Here is a 13,714-nt window from a genome sequence, read left to right on the forward strand (position 1 = left end):
AGCATTGATATGGGGGGGGGTTATACTTGAAACCCCCCCGGGGTGTTATTGAGCTGCCATTGCCAGCTCCTGGTGACTCATCCCGGCCGTGAGCTGAATGGAAACGGCCACACGGGCGCCTCCCTTCCATCGCCCATTAATTCCGCCCCCCCCCCCCAAAATAGGGGATATTCAACAGCCTGAGATGAGGGAAAGGAGGAAGAAAATGATGGGATGGGAAGCGGGGGGGGGGGGAAACGGTGAATTGAAACGTTTCCAGCCAGGACAGAGTGAAGGGAAACTGAGCTGGGGGGCTTTGGGGCTGTTTTTGTAATTGGGGACATACCTGGAGCCCCCACCCCATATATCCTCAGGCTGCCTGGGCACCACGAAGAAGCCACAAGCCAAAGGGGGGGTAAAACAATGTTTTTGTTTAGTGCAGGTGATGCTGGGGGGGGGAAGGGGGGGTATACAGAGCATCCCAGGGTGGGTGCTGGGGGGCACAAGGAGGGGGGAATAATGGGGCGCTGATGGGATGTGGGGTGGGTGGGATGGATGGGATGTGGGTTGGGTGGGATGTGGTGGATGGGATGGGTTGGAAGGGGTGTGGGGTGGAATGGGGTGTGGGGTGGACATGATGGGAATGGGAGGTTGAATGGGGTGTGGGTCTGATGGATAGGGGGTGGGGTGGGATGGGATGGGATGTGGGGTGGATGGGATGGGGGTTGGATGGATGGGATGGGGGTTGGGTGGGGTGTGGGGTGGATGGGATGTGAGCACAGGGCAGGGATGCTCTCAGTGGGGTGGGATGTGGGGTTGGATGGGGTGTGGGGTTGGATGGATGGGATGTGGGTTGGATGGGACGTGGGTTGGATGGGGTGTGGGGTTGGATGGATGGGACGTGGGTTGGATGGGGTGTAGGGTGGATGGGATGTGAGCAATGGGGCAGGGATGCTCTCAGTGGGGTGGGACGTGGGGTGGATGGGATGGGTGGGATGTGGATTGGATGGGATGGGGTTTGGGTGGGATGTGGGGTTGGATGGGATGTGGGTTCGGTGGGATGCTCTCAGTGGGGCAGGGATGTGGGTCGGATGCTCTCAGTGGGGCGGGATCCTATTGAGCAGGCTCTCCCTGCACACCTCCCTGTAGGCGTTGCGGAGCAGCACGTAGGGGAAGCAGGTCTCCAACATGTCCACTGTGAGGAAGGACGACTCGGCCACGATCTGAATTGGGGGGGGTCGTGAGCTCAGTTCCCCTTCACCCCCAGCCCTGGGTGCCCCTTTCCCTGGGTGCCCCTTTCCCTGGGTGCCCCTTTCCTTCCCCTGCTGCCTCCCCAGCTCCAGATTGAAACATTTGCACTTAAATTGCTTTGCAGAGCAGGGCGATGTTCCCTGAATATCAATCCAAGGGCGGTGGGTGCTCGGCCCCCACTTCCAGCCCCCCAATATGGAGCCAGGACTATGGTGAGAGCTCAGCACCTCAAAGCAGCCGTGGGTCGGGGGCAGCAGGAGCTCAGCCCCCCCTTAAGGACCCCCCAGAAGACCCCCCCCCAATGGGACCTTCATCCCTCCCATCACTCACCAACTGCATCAGCAGACACACGGCGTCTCTGTTCCTGGAGCGCAGCTTGTCCGTCTCCTGGCCCAGCTGCAGGAGGCTCATAGAGGCCAACTGGGGGATGGATCCTGATCAGCAACAAGGGCTGCACCCCATCCCTCCATCCCTCCATCCATCCCTCCATCCCTCCATCCATCCCTCCATCCATCCATCCATCCATCCATCCATCCATCCATCCATCCATCCATCCATCCATCCCTCCCTCCATCCCTCCATCTCGCGTCTGGTCCGGTCTCTGCCTCCCTCATCCCTCCATCCCATCCCTCCCAATCCATCCCATCCCTCCATCCTCCCTCCTCCGCTCCCTCCCATCTCTCCTTCCCATCCCATCCCTCCCTCCCTCCCTCTCCTCCCTTCCCTCACCAGCAGGAATTCCTTCAGGTGGGTCTCAATGTTCTTGTTGTGGAGGGTGAAGAGCGCGGCCGACACGTGGATGATGGCCTTGGCCAGGCAGTGGATGTTGTTGTTGTAGCCTGAGGACACGGGGAGGTTGGGGATGGAGCTGGGGGGCAGCAGCCCTGTCCACTATAGGGGTCCTTATGTCCCCATTGAGCTGCAGCTGTGGGACCTCGAGGGTCCCATTGTGGGGCTGGGGCACAGTGGGGTCCAATCCTTACCATCCATCTCAGTGTTGTAGATAGACATTGGGTCGGAGGCCAACAAAGGCAGGGATACAGCCACAAAGACCAGCAGCAGACAGGACACCTTGTAATCCTCCTCTGGGGATGAACCATCTGCACAGGGGGGAGCCAACATTAACCAGGGTCCAAGGAGGAAACAGAGACTCCATGGGGGTGAGAAGGGTGGGGGTCCCATGGGGGGTCACAGTGGGTGCCCAGAGGGACACCCTATGGGGGTGATAAGGGTGGGGGTCCCATAGGAGGTGACAGTGGGGACCCATAGGGACACCCCATGGGGGTGATAAGGGTGGGGGTCTGTGCCAGGCTGATGGTGGAGGGTCTCAATGTTGCCCCCCCCCCCAGGACCCCATAGACCCCACATTACCCATCTTGCTGCCTGCAAGGACGTTCACCAGTGCAGGGTCGATCTCACAGGGGATCCCAGCAGCCGAAGCCAGTTCGAAGATGCTCAATGTGACCTGGGAGGACAAGGACACAATAGTGCCATTAAACACCATGTGGTGCTACAGGGTTGGGGTGCCACCCCCTATATGGGGACAGCAAGGGGGCAGCTCAACCCCGCGCCGCTCAGTGCCCACCTGGATGTCCGTGTCTGGGGTGACCACGTCTGTCAGGCATCCTATAGGGCCCATCAGGAAGGGGCAGTGGTGGGAGAAGACCTGCAGGGGGGGAATAGGACCCAGGGGGTGTCAATGGGGCTCATATTGACCCTATGGGGCACAGGGGGCACCCACCTCATTGTGTGATATAGGACCCAGGGGGTTCCTATGGGGCTCACACTGACCCTATGGGGCACAGGGGGCACCCACCTCCCGCAGGCCTTGCTGTGCCATGGCTCGGAAGCTCAGGATCTCCCCAATGATGGTCATCCTCTTTAGGACGTTATCGGCCGCTATAGGGGGGGGGGGAAGCAGAGACGTGTGTGTGTGAGTGTGAGTGTGCAAACGTGCAAGGCTGTGTGTGCAAAGCCAGCAGCACTCACAGCTCAGCCGGGGCAGCAGAGCTGCCATCTGCTCTGGTTTGCAGGGGCTGGAGCGCAGCTGGACCAGCGTGTCCATGTTCTCATTGACCAGTTTCTGCAATAGGGGGGGGACACGGCACTGGGAACAATTAATAACAACCCAAAACTGGCCCCAACACCCCAAAACTGACCCCAAACCTGACCCCAAACACCCCAAAACTGGCCCCAAACACCATTGGCACCCAAACACCCCAAAGTTAGACTCCCAAACATGCCCCAAACACCCAAAACTGGCCCCAAAACACGCCCCAAAAGCTGACCCACCTAGACCCCAAGACACGCTGTCTTCTAACAACAGTGGGCCCCAACACCCAAAATTGGTTGCCCAAACAGCCTCAAAACTGCCCGCGAAAATCATCCCCAAGAACACCGATATGTCCTTGAATCCCTTGTTTATACACGCCCAGTTAGTACACTGCATAACCTGACCACGAAACCGATTTTGCTATCCATATCTGACCTAATCTATTCCTCATCCTTATCTTGACCCCAAAGCTTGGCCCAATGACCACCTTTGTCAAACCTGAATCTCAACACCCCAAACGTTGGCCCATATACTTACTCTGCCTGACCTCGCGACCTTTACCTTCCAATCTTACTGTTGCCCCAAAATACCCGCAAAGGAGCTGGCGCCTGTAGCACTCTCTAATATCTCTGAACGTCTTCGCGAAGACCCCACACAAAACTGACCCAAAACCCGACCAGACACCCCAAAACTGGCCTCCAAATTCACCCCCAATCTGGACCCCAAAAACCCCAAATCTGACCCCAAAAACCCCAAATCTGACCCCAAACGACCCCAAAACTGGCCCCAACACCCCAATGGCCCCCAAAACCCCAAAACCTGGCCCCAATAAACGCCGATAACTGACGCACTGAAACACCTCTCCAACCTGAACCGCCAATTCCCAAAATCTGAGCAACCAAACCATGAACCCCACCACCCCAACCTGGCCGCAAAACACCCCAAACCTGGCCCAACACCCCCAAACTTGGCCCCAAAACCCCCAAACCTGGCCCGCCAACACCCAAACTTTGCGCCCCAAAAACACCCTGAACACGCCCAAACCTGGCCCCAAACACCCCCAAACTGCCCCAAACACCCCAAACTTGGCCCCAAACACCCCAAAACTGCCCCAAAACCCAAACTGGCCCCAAAAACCCCATAACTGACCCCAAATCCCCCTACCTTCAGCTCAGCCACCTGGGAGCTCACGTGCCACATGAGATTGTCCACTCATGAACTTCATTCCATAGGGCCCAATGAGTTCAGCCAACGCTCGCATCTCTATGGGGCCAAGATACCAAGGAATGGGGACATCACAATTAGGGATAGGGACAAACCCACAGTGACCCCAAAAACAACCCGCACTCTGAAACAATCAGAGAACTCAGCAGCACTGAAGGATGGTTCACCATCACGGGCGCACCGTGGTGGAATGTGCACTTGAGGGAGGGAGAGGGGGGACGATGGCCCCAGTGCTGGGCCTGGCGCATAAGGCCCTCGAGGTACCTGCAGATTTGGGATGGACCCATTCCCAGCTCGTAGTTAGGGGAAGGTAAGATACAACTGACGGCATGCTGCCAGATTCCCATAATGGGATTAACATAACCCATTAAGGTGCTGCCCATATCCCCATATGGGAGGAACCATAACCGCTGAAGGGTGCTGCCCCATATCCTATATAGGATAGATAACCCTGAGGGTGCTGCCCATATCCCATATGGGATACATAACCCTTAGGGTGCTGCCCATATCCCATATGGGAGATATAACCCTGAGGGGTGCTGCCCATATCCCATATGGGAGATATAACCCTGAGGGTGCTGCCCATATCCTATATGGGATAGATACCCCTGAGGGCACTGCCCATATCCCGCATATAGGATTAGATACCTGAAGGGTGCTGCCCATGATCCCCGATAATGGGAATAGGATACCCCTGAAGGGTCTGCATATCCCCATAATGGGATAGATTACCTCCTTAGGGCAATGCCCATATCCCATATGGGATAGATACCGCCTTCGGTGCGCTGCCCATAATCTCTGCATCCGCGTTTGATTTTGGCCAAAATATGGGATTAGATACCCCTGAGGGTGCTGCCCATATCCGGCATAATGGGTTAGCATACCCCCTTAAGGGCACTGCCCATATTCCCATTATAGGATAGATTCCCTTACGGGCGCCTGCCCATATCCCATTATGGGATATAACCCCCTTGAGGGTGCTGCCCATATTCCCTTATGGGAGATACAACTCCTGAGGGCGCTGCCCATATCCTACAATAGGGGATAGATAAGCTGAAGAGGTGCTGCCCATATCCCATATGGGATAGATACCCCTTAGGGCACTGCCCATATCCCATATGGGATAGATACCCCTTAGGGCGCTGCCCATATCCCATATGGGGTGTAACCCACCAGTTGGTGTAGATGGTGGTGAGGGTCTGCTCCCCCTGGCAATCGCGGGGCTGTGTCTGTTGCAAGGAGGACGTTGCGGATGAAATGCGCGTCGTGTCCAGACCCACGTAGTGTGTCAGGGACTGGATGAAGGTGATGTAGGACCCCAGACCCACCAGCACCTCCGAGGGACGAGCCACCTCCTGAGTGGGCTGGCTGTAACACGCCATGGCTACGATGGCCCTAAGGGAACACGATGGGGTTAGGGTTAGGGGTAGGGTTAGGGATGGGGTTTAGGGTTAGGGTTAGGGTAGGGTTATGGGTATAGGGTTAGAATTTGGGTTAGGGTTAGGGTTAGGGTTAGGGTTAGGGTAGGGGTAGGGGTAGGGGTAGGGGTAGGGGTAGGGGTAGGGTTAGGGGTAGGGTTAGGGTTAGGGTTAGGGTTGGGGTTAGGTGTTGATGGGGGGCGTTTTAGGTTTAGGTTTAGGATTAGGATTAGGATTTGGGTTAGGGTTGGGTTAGGGTTTGAGTTTAGGGTTAGGGATGGGGTTTAGGGTTAGGGTTAGTGTAGGGTTAGGGGTAGGGGTCGGGGTAAGGGTAGGGTAGGGTTAGGGTTGGGGTTAGGGTTTGGGTTTGGTGTTAGGGATGGGTTGTAGGGTTAGGGGTAAGGGTAGGGTTAGGGTTAGGGTTTGGGTTTAGGGTTAGGGATGGGTTGTGGGGTTAGGGGTAGGGGTAGGGGTACGATAGGGGTAGGGTTGGGGTTGGGGTTAGGGATGGGGTTGAGGTTTAGGGTTAGGGTTAGGATTAGGATTAAGGTTAGGGTTGGGTTAGGGTTTGGGTTTAGCATTAGGGATGGGGTTTAGCGTTAGGGTTAGGGTAGGGTTAGGGTTAGGGTTTGGTTTTAGGGTTATGGTTAGTTTTAGGGTTAGGGTTTGGGTTTGGGTTAGGGTTTGGGTTAGGGTTAGGGTTTAAGGTTAGGGTTAAGGTTAGGGTTATGGTTAGTTTTCAGGTTAAGGTTTGCGTTTAGGTTTAGGGATTATGGTTAGGGTTGTGTTAGGGTTATGGTTAGGGATGGGGTTTAAGTTTAGGGTTAGGGTTTGGGTTTAGGGTTAGGGGTTAGGTTTAGGGTTATGGTTAGGTCTGGGGTCAGAGATCTTCTCCCCATCACACAGCCCGATTAGGGTTAGGGTTAGTTTTAGGTTTAGGGTTTGGGTTTAGGGTTAGGATTAGGGTTATGTTTAGTATTAGGTTTGGGGTTGGGGTTTAGGGTTAGGGTTAGGGTTGGGTTAGGGTTAGGGTTAGGGGTAGGGTTAGGGTTGGGGTTGGCGTTAGGGTTAGGGTTAGGGATAGGGTTTAGGTTTAGGGTTAGGGTTAGTGTTGGGGTTATGGTTAGTTTTATGGTTAGTGTTAGGGATAAGGTTAGGGTTAGGGTTAGGGTTAGGGTTAGGGTTAGGGTTAGGGTTAGGGTTAGGGTTAGGGTTAGGGTTAGGATTAGGGTTAGGGTTAGGGTTAGGGTTAATGTTAGGGTAAGGTCTGGGGTCAATGATCTCCTCCCCATCTCACAGCCCCATGTGTCCCTACTTGCTGAATCGTGTCTCCAAGTGGCTGCTCAGATATTGCGCTGGTGTCACCGTGTGCTCAAACACTGAGATGTTGGGCACGTGGTTGAGGCTCAGGCTCAGCTCTGCCAGCACCAGGTGCAGCTTATCCATGCTGGGGGGGGACAGATGCTGTCAGCCCCATTACACCCCATAGAGCCACCACCACCTCCCAGCCCTGCCCTCACTTGGTGGTCACCGTCCTGTCCTTCCTCTGACTCTCAGCCCCTGGTTTCTCTCGCTCAGGTTCCCCCTTTTTGGACGGATGTTTCAGGGTCTTCTTGTTGCGAGCTTTGCTGACGGTGGAGGCGCAGTGCTTGGGCAGTAGCTGGTGGCCATAGGCAAAAGGGTCAGGGTTAGGGTTAGGGTTAGGGTTAGGGTTAGATTTAGGGTTAGGGTTAGGGTTAGGGTTAGGGTTAGGGTTAGGGTTAGGGTTAGGGCTAGAGTAGGGTTAGGGTTAGGGTTAGGGTTAGGGTTAGGGTTAGGGTTAGGGTTAGGGTTAGGGTTAGGGTTAGGGTAGGGTTAGGGTTAGGGTTAGGGTTAGGGTTAGGGTTAGGGTTAGGGTTAGGGTTAGGGTTAGGGTTAGGGTTAGGGTTAGGGTTAGGGTACAGTCAGAGGCTTCAGAACCAGAAGCTGCCTTCCCCAAGGTTGAATTGGGGTTAGGGGTAGGTGTTAGGGGTAGGGGTAAGGGTTAGGGGTAGAGGTTAGGGGTAGGGGTTAGGGTCAGGGTTAGATTTGGGTTTGGGTTAGGGGTTAGGGAACAATCAGAGGCTCCAGAACCAGAAGCTGCCATCCCCAAGGTTGAATTGGGGACACCACATCTGTCCTATACAGCCCCTGGTGCCCCAAGAGCACAGATACATACACCCAGAGCTCTGTAGATACCCCCCATGGCCATGGGGACCCTCACCTGCTCGCTGAGGTTGTGCTGCTCAGCACAGCTGTCCATGATGCAGGCGCAGGTCTGTCGAGCCATCTCCTCCAGGAACTTGTTGCACATCCCCAGTGCTGCAGCCTGGAGCTGGGGATACTGCAAAGGGAAATGCACAGCTTAACATGGCCCCACTATGGGACACCCCGCACAGGGCACAGAGGCCCCAAGGTCAGGTCCCCATCCCCTGCCATAAGCCATAAGAGCTGCCTGGCTCCTTTATAGCTGTATCCAGACACTGTGCCCATGTCCCCGTATCATCACCCTGCAGGACTCACCTCCTCCGGGCACATGGGGTGGACGCAGCGGGAGAAGTGGCTGCAGAGCAGAGGGAAGGCGATGCTGTAACGCAGCATGGAGGGCTCCTCCATCGTCGCCACAAACATCTTCTCTATGGGGCGAGGGAAGAAGCTGCAGTGGGGGGAGGCAGAGGGGCAGGATGTGTCAGTGGGGCTGTTGGTGCCTATATCGTGTGGGTGCTGCCCTTGTCCCCATGTCTGTGTCCATATTACCTGAGTGTACATCACCTCGCCTTGCCCAGCCTCCCTTATAAGCCCCATCCCTTCCCATACCCAGCACACATGGGCATCTCCCCACACATTCTGTGGGGCAGGAGCTGCTCAATGTGACCCCTATGAGTCTGGAGCTCACCATAGGTCGGACAGGTCGGAGGTCTCGGCCAGCAGATCCTCCAGGGAGTCCAGCAGTTTGGTGTGGAAGACGATGAGGTTCATGATGCGACCCACGTCTGGGTTGGTGCTCAGGGGCAGCACGGCCTTGGACACACTGGTGTAGGCCTATGGGGGGCAGTGGGATCAGGGGCACAGCTGGGAGAACTGGGATGAACTGGGATGAACTGGGAGAAATGGGAGAAAGGGGAGAAATGGGATGAACTGGGAGCACTGGGATGAACTGGGAGCACTGGGATGTACTGGGATGAACTGGGATGTACTGGGAGCACTGGGATGGAACTGGGAGCAATGGGAGGGAACTGGGAGCAATGGGAGGGAACTGGGAGCAATGGGAGCACTGGGATGCATTGGGAGCACTGGGAGCACTGGGATGTATTGGGAGAACTGGGAGCACTGGGAGAACTGGGATGAACTGGGAGCACTGGGATGAACTGGGATGGACTGGGATGGACTGGGATGAACTGGGATGAACTGGGATGAACTGGGATGAACTGGGATGAACTGGGATGAACTGGGAAGATCCAGGAGGAACTGGGAGGAACTGGGAGGAACTGGGAGGAACTGGGAGGGAACTGGGAGCAATGGGGATGGGGGTTGAAGGGATGGGGACCAGTGGTGGTGGAATGGTGTGGGATGGAGAAGGGAATGAGGGCAGGTATAGGGACAGCAGTAAGGAAGGGAATAGGGGCATGGATTGAGATGGGAAGAGAGGGATTGTATGGGGCCAGCAATGAGGACAGGGATGGGAACTGAGGACGGCAGTGGATGGGATTGAGATGGGGGTAGAACCTGCAGCCGGAACCAGTCGAGGCGCAACGCTGTGAAATCAAACTGCTCCTTCTCATCCACTGCAGGGAAACAGAAACGTGTGAGGGAGGGCAGGGGGAGGGGGGCTGGGTGGGCTTCGGGCTTGTGCTGATCAGGGGCTGTAATGCAGGGTTAGGGTTAGGGTTAGGGTTATTAGGGTTAGGGTTAGGGTTAGGGTTATTAGGGTTATTAGGGTTATTAGGGTTATTAGGGTTAGGGTTAGGGTTATTAGGGTTAGGGTTAGGGTTATTAGGGTTATTAGGGTTAGGGTTAGGGTTAGGGTTATTAGGGTTATTAGTGTTAGGGTTAGGGTTAGGGTTATTAGGGTTAGGGTTAGGGTTAGGGTTAGGGTTAGGGTTAGGGTTAGGGTTAGGGTTAGGGTTAGGGTTAGGGTTAGGGTTAGGGTTAGGGTTAGGGTAGGGTTAGGGTTAGGGTTAGGGTTAGGGTTAGGGTTAGGGTTAGGGTTAGGGTTAGGGTTAGGGTTAGGGTTAGGGTTAGGGTTAGGATGCCAGCTGCGGGTGGACTGCAGCTGGGCTATAGGGCAGGAGGATTAGGGTTAGGGTTAGGGTTAGGGTTAGGGTTAGGGTTAGGGTTATTAGGGTTAGGGTTAGGGTTAGGGTTAGGGTTATTAGGGTTAAGGTTATGGTTAGGGTTAGGGTTAGGTTTAGGGTTAGGGTTAGGGTTAGGGTTAGGGTTAGGGTTAGGGTTAGGGTTAGGGTTAGGGTTAAAGTTAGGGTTAGGGTTAGGGTTAGGATGCCAGCTGTGGGCTATAGGGCAGGCGGACATCAGACCCCATGGACACACAGCAGGTTGATGTTCCTCACCTCCCTTGTCGGAGAGAGAAGAAAGGGAGCTGACAAAGGACGACAAGATGATGGACTCCTCCTCGGGGCACACGGAGAGGTTCTGCAGGGATAGAGATGGGGACAGGTTCAGGGCCAAGCAGGATGGGGGACATGGACATGGGCTGCCCCATGCCCAGCGTTATGTGATACCTGGATGATAGGGGACATGAACAGCCCCATGCCCAGCACTATTTGATACCTGGATGATTTCACTGAGCACCAGAGCATCGAATCGGGCCAGGTATTGAACGTGGTAACGCCGCAGCACAAGGTCCTGCCGCCGCACCAGGCTCCGCAGCTGCTCCATGAGGAACAGGATCTCTGCAATGTGGCTGCCAACAAAGGCACCGGTCAGAGCAGGGGTGAAGACCCCCAGACTCACATACACGGCCCCCCAATGCACAGCCCCCAGCACCGCTCACCTGTCAGCATAGTCCTCCGGTGTCTTGGTTTTGGTGACGTGCTCGGCGTGTCTCACCAACCAGCTCACCTCATCCCGGCAGAACGACAGGGCCATGAAGGCAAACAGAGCCTGGGCACAGTTAGAAGGCACCTGGGGCTGCCACCAGCAGCCAACAGGGCACTGCCAACACACAGAGCTCTGTGCATAGACCCATAACGTGCCCATAGAGCTCTGACACTCATCACGTCCCTCAGAACCATTCATCTCCATGATGGAGCTCCCCTCTTCCTGCCCCTCTCCACTGTCCCCTTCCCTTTGGGTCCCAGCTCCCCTTTACTCTCCCCTTCCCTTTACTCTCCCCTTCCCTTTACTCTCCCCTTCCCTTTACTCTCCCCTTCCCTTTACTCTCCCCTTCCCTTTGCTCTCCCCTTCCCTTTACTCTCCCCTTCCCTTTGCTCTCCCCTTCCCTTTGCTCTCCCCTTCCCTTTACTCTCCCCTTCCCTTTGCTCTCACTTTGGGTCCCAGCAGCCCGGGCTGATCCTCCAGCAGCGCCTCCAGCTCTCGCACAGCCCCACGCAGGTACAGCCGCCGGCCCCGATGCAGGGATCCGCTATGGGGTGTGGGGGGGTGTCATGGCAGGGGGGTTAGAGCCCCCCATCACCCCTCCAGCCACCCCACTCACCCAGCAGGGATATTACAAACACATGGCAAAGGTGGGAGCTGTGATATGGGGTCAATACAGATGGGGACCCCAGTGATCCCATGGGATCCCTCAGGTCCTTCCATGGGGCCTCCCAGCACCCTGGGACCCTCCCCAGACCCCTGGGACCCAGCAGCCCACCCTGAGCCCCCCCGAACCTGTGAGCCACGGCATGTTCCTTACACTCCTTGAGATCGGCCACCCTCTTCCCATAGCTGCAAAGGGAACACAGCTGAGCAGTGCCACGGATGGGCCAGCCCCCAGTGGAGCCCCCAGCCCCAGGGGCAGCCATTTACCCCTTGAGGCTGCTGAGCAGCTCCTCGGTGACCTTGTGGATCTGCAGGGCCTCGTCACGGAGGAGGGTGATGTAGAGCGAGCCCTGCAGTGCCAACCTCCACAGCTCCAGGCATTGAGGGGACGCCCCCAAAGCCCCCGGGCACACCAGGAAGCCAACTGCAGGGCACAGATATCAGTCAGCCACCATAGGGGATCACTGGGGGTCTGTGGGCATTGCAAGGACTCACTGAGGATCCAGCGCTCCATCACCTCCAGGGACAGGTATTCACAAGCCATCTGGGGATGCAGGGGGTGGTGTCAGCGCTCTGCCCCTCCTGCACCCACCCCTATACATCCCTATTGCAGGGTGATGCTCACGGTGTCGGAGCTGGCAGGGCTCAGCATGGAGCCAGCAGAGCTGAGCAGGCTGAGGAGCTGGTCATTGCGCCACTGATCGGAGCCCTGGTTCCTCCGTGCAAAGAGGAAATGGAGGGACAGGAGAGCAGCAGTGACAGCCTGCAGGACATGGGGGGGTATCATAGGGGATCAGTGCAGGGATGGGATGTGGCTCTGTTGGCATTCAGGACCCTCAGGAGCCCCCAACCCACCTTGGTGTGCGGCCCAAACTCCTCCGTCAGCTTCTTAAGGGGGTGGTCGTATTCCAGCACCATTTGACCCAAGCGGGCAAAGCTGGAATCACTGCAGGGATGATGATATAATGTGTTGGGGACAGACCTCAGTGATGGTGGGGGGATGGTCTATAGGGGCGGGCAGCTCACCTGGCACCGTGGCTCATCTCATGAGCACAGTGGTACATGCCAATGAGAACCCGGCGGTCCTCGGTGCGGGCCAGCAGCAGGACAAGGGACACGTAGGTGACAATCAGGTCCAAGTAGCTCTTGGTAAAGTCATAGTTGATGTTCTAAGGGGCAATGAAGCTGTGAGGATACGGCCGTGGTATGGGATGCACTAATCACCCCATTGAATGCACCCCATAAGCCTCGTGAGCAACTCAAAGTCCCCCATGGAACCCCCTGGTACCACTCACAATGTCAAAGAAGCACTGGTTGGCATCAATGGTGTTCAGCAGCTCATAGACGTGGTCCTGACAGGGAGATAACAAGGAGACAACACATCACTGCTGTCCCCATAGTCTGTAACGCCAGTGCTGCCCCACAGCACCCCACAGCTCACCCTGAACTCCAGGACATCCACAAAGGAGTAGTAATAGGGTCCCAGCGCGCGGATAATGTCCCCCTTGTCCTTGTGCACCGGCCCCAGGTGTTGCTGCAAGAGACAGAAGGGGACATTGAGGTGAGGTGACACAATGGGGTGAGGTGACACAATGGGGTGAGGTGACACAATGGGGTGAGGTGATATGGGGTGGGGGGTGACATAGGGACAAAGATAGAGGAGAAGCCAGGCAGCGATGGCACAATATGGGGTGATATAGGGGTAGGATGACAAGGACAGGATGGGTGTAACACGGGGTTGGGGGGCAGCAATGACCCTCACCGTGCTGCTCCGCACGTCCAGGTTAGGAAACTTCTTGTTGATGAACTTGATGGAGGGCTCCATAGCTTTGTCACACAGGAAGGATGGACGTGTCTTGGGGTCCGAGCAGGTCTGTGGGGACACCCTAAAGTTAGAGCCCTCATAACCCCATCACATCCCCCTTTAGAGCCCCCACAACATCCCCCCTTTGGAGCCCCCACAACCCCATCACATCCCTTTAGAGCCCTCACAACCCCATCACATCCCCCTTAAGAGCCCCCACAACCCCATCACATCCCTTTAGAGCCC

General features: G+C 56.2%; 1 protein-coding gene across 1 annotated transcript in view; it reads right to left on the reverse strand.

The window, feature by feature from the left end:
* Positions 1–841: 841 nt before the first annotated feature.
* The window catches only part of NCKAP1L (NCK associated protein 1 like), a 13,885-nt gene continuing 1,012 nt past the window's right edge, over positions 842–13,714 (reverse strand). Inside the window, 33 exon segments of the mRNA XM_015886876.2 lie at positions 842–1,202; positions 1,561–1,650; positions 1,960–2,069; positions 2,214–2,330; positions 2,602–2,695; positions 2,816–2,896; positions 3,047–3,129; positions 3,220–3,313; positions 4,448–4,492; positions 4,494–4,544; positions 4,631–4,684; positions 4,686–4,742; positions 4,744–4,771; positions 5,681–5,902; positions 7,241–7,372; positions 7,446–7,585; positions 8,168–8,287; positions 8,467–8,599; positions 8,840–8,985; positions 9,670–9,728; positions 10,512–10,593; positions 10,732–10,864; positions 10,955–11,064; positions 11,449–11,545; positions 11,794–11,850; positions 11,932–12,088; positions 12,160–12,208; positions 12,290–12,427; positions 12,520–12,610; positions 12,691–12,833; positions 12,960–13,016; positions 13,106–13,198; positions 13,427–13,537. Coding sequence (XP_015742362.1) covers positions 1,077–1,202; positions 1,561–1,650; positions 1,960–2,069; positions 2,214–2,330; positions 2,602–2,695; positions 2,816–2,896; positions 3,047–3,129; positions 3,220–3,313; positions 4,448–4,492; positions 4,494–4,544; positions 4,631–4,684; positions 4,686–4,742; positions 4,744–4,771; positions 5,681–5,902; positions 7,241–7,372; positions 7,446–7,585; positions 8,168–8,287; positions 8,467–8,599; positions 8,840–8,985; positions 9,670–9,728; positions 10,512–10,593; positions 10,732–10,864; positions 10,955–11,064; positions 11,449–11,545; positions 11,794–11,850; positions 11,932–12,088; positions 12,160–12,208; positions 12,290–12,427; positions 12,520–12,610; positions 12,691–12,833; positions 12,960–13,016; positions 13,106–13,198; positions 13,427–13,537 — 3,300 coding nt within the window. The 3' untranslated portion in view covers positions 842–1,076.

This window comes from Coturnix japonica, linkage group LGE22C19W28_E50C23 (assembly GCF_001577835.2).
Source record: "Coturnix japonica isolate 7356 linkage group LGE22C19W28_E50C23, Coturnix japonica 2.1, whole genome shotgun sequence".
Lineage (NCBI taxonomy): Eukaryota > Metazoa > Chordata > Aves > Galliformes > Phasianidae > Coturnix > Coturnix japonica.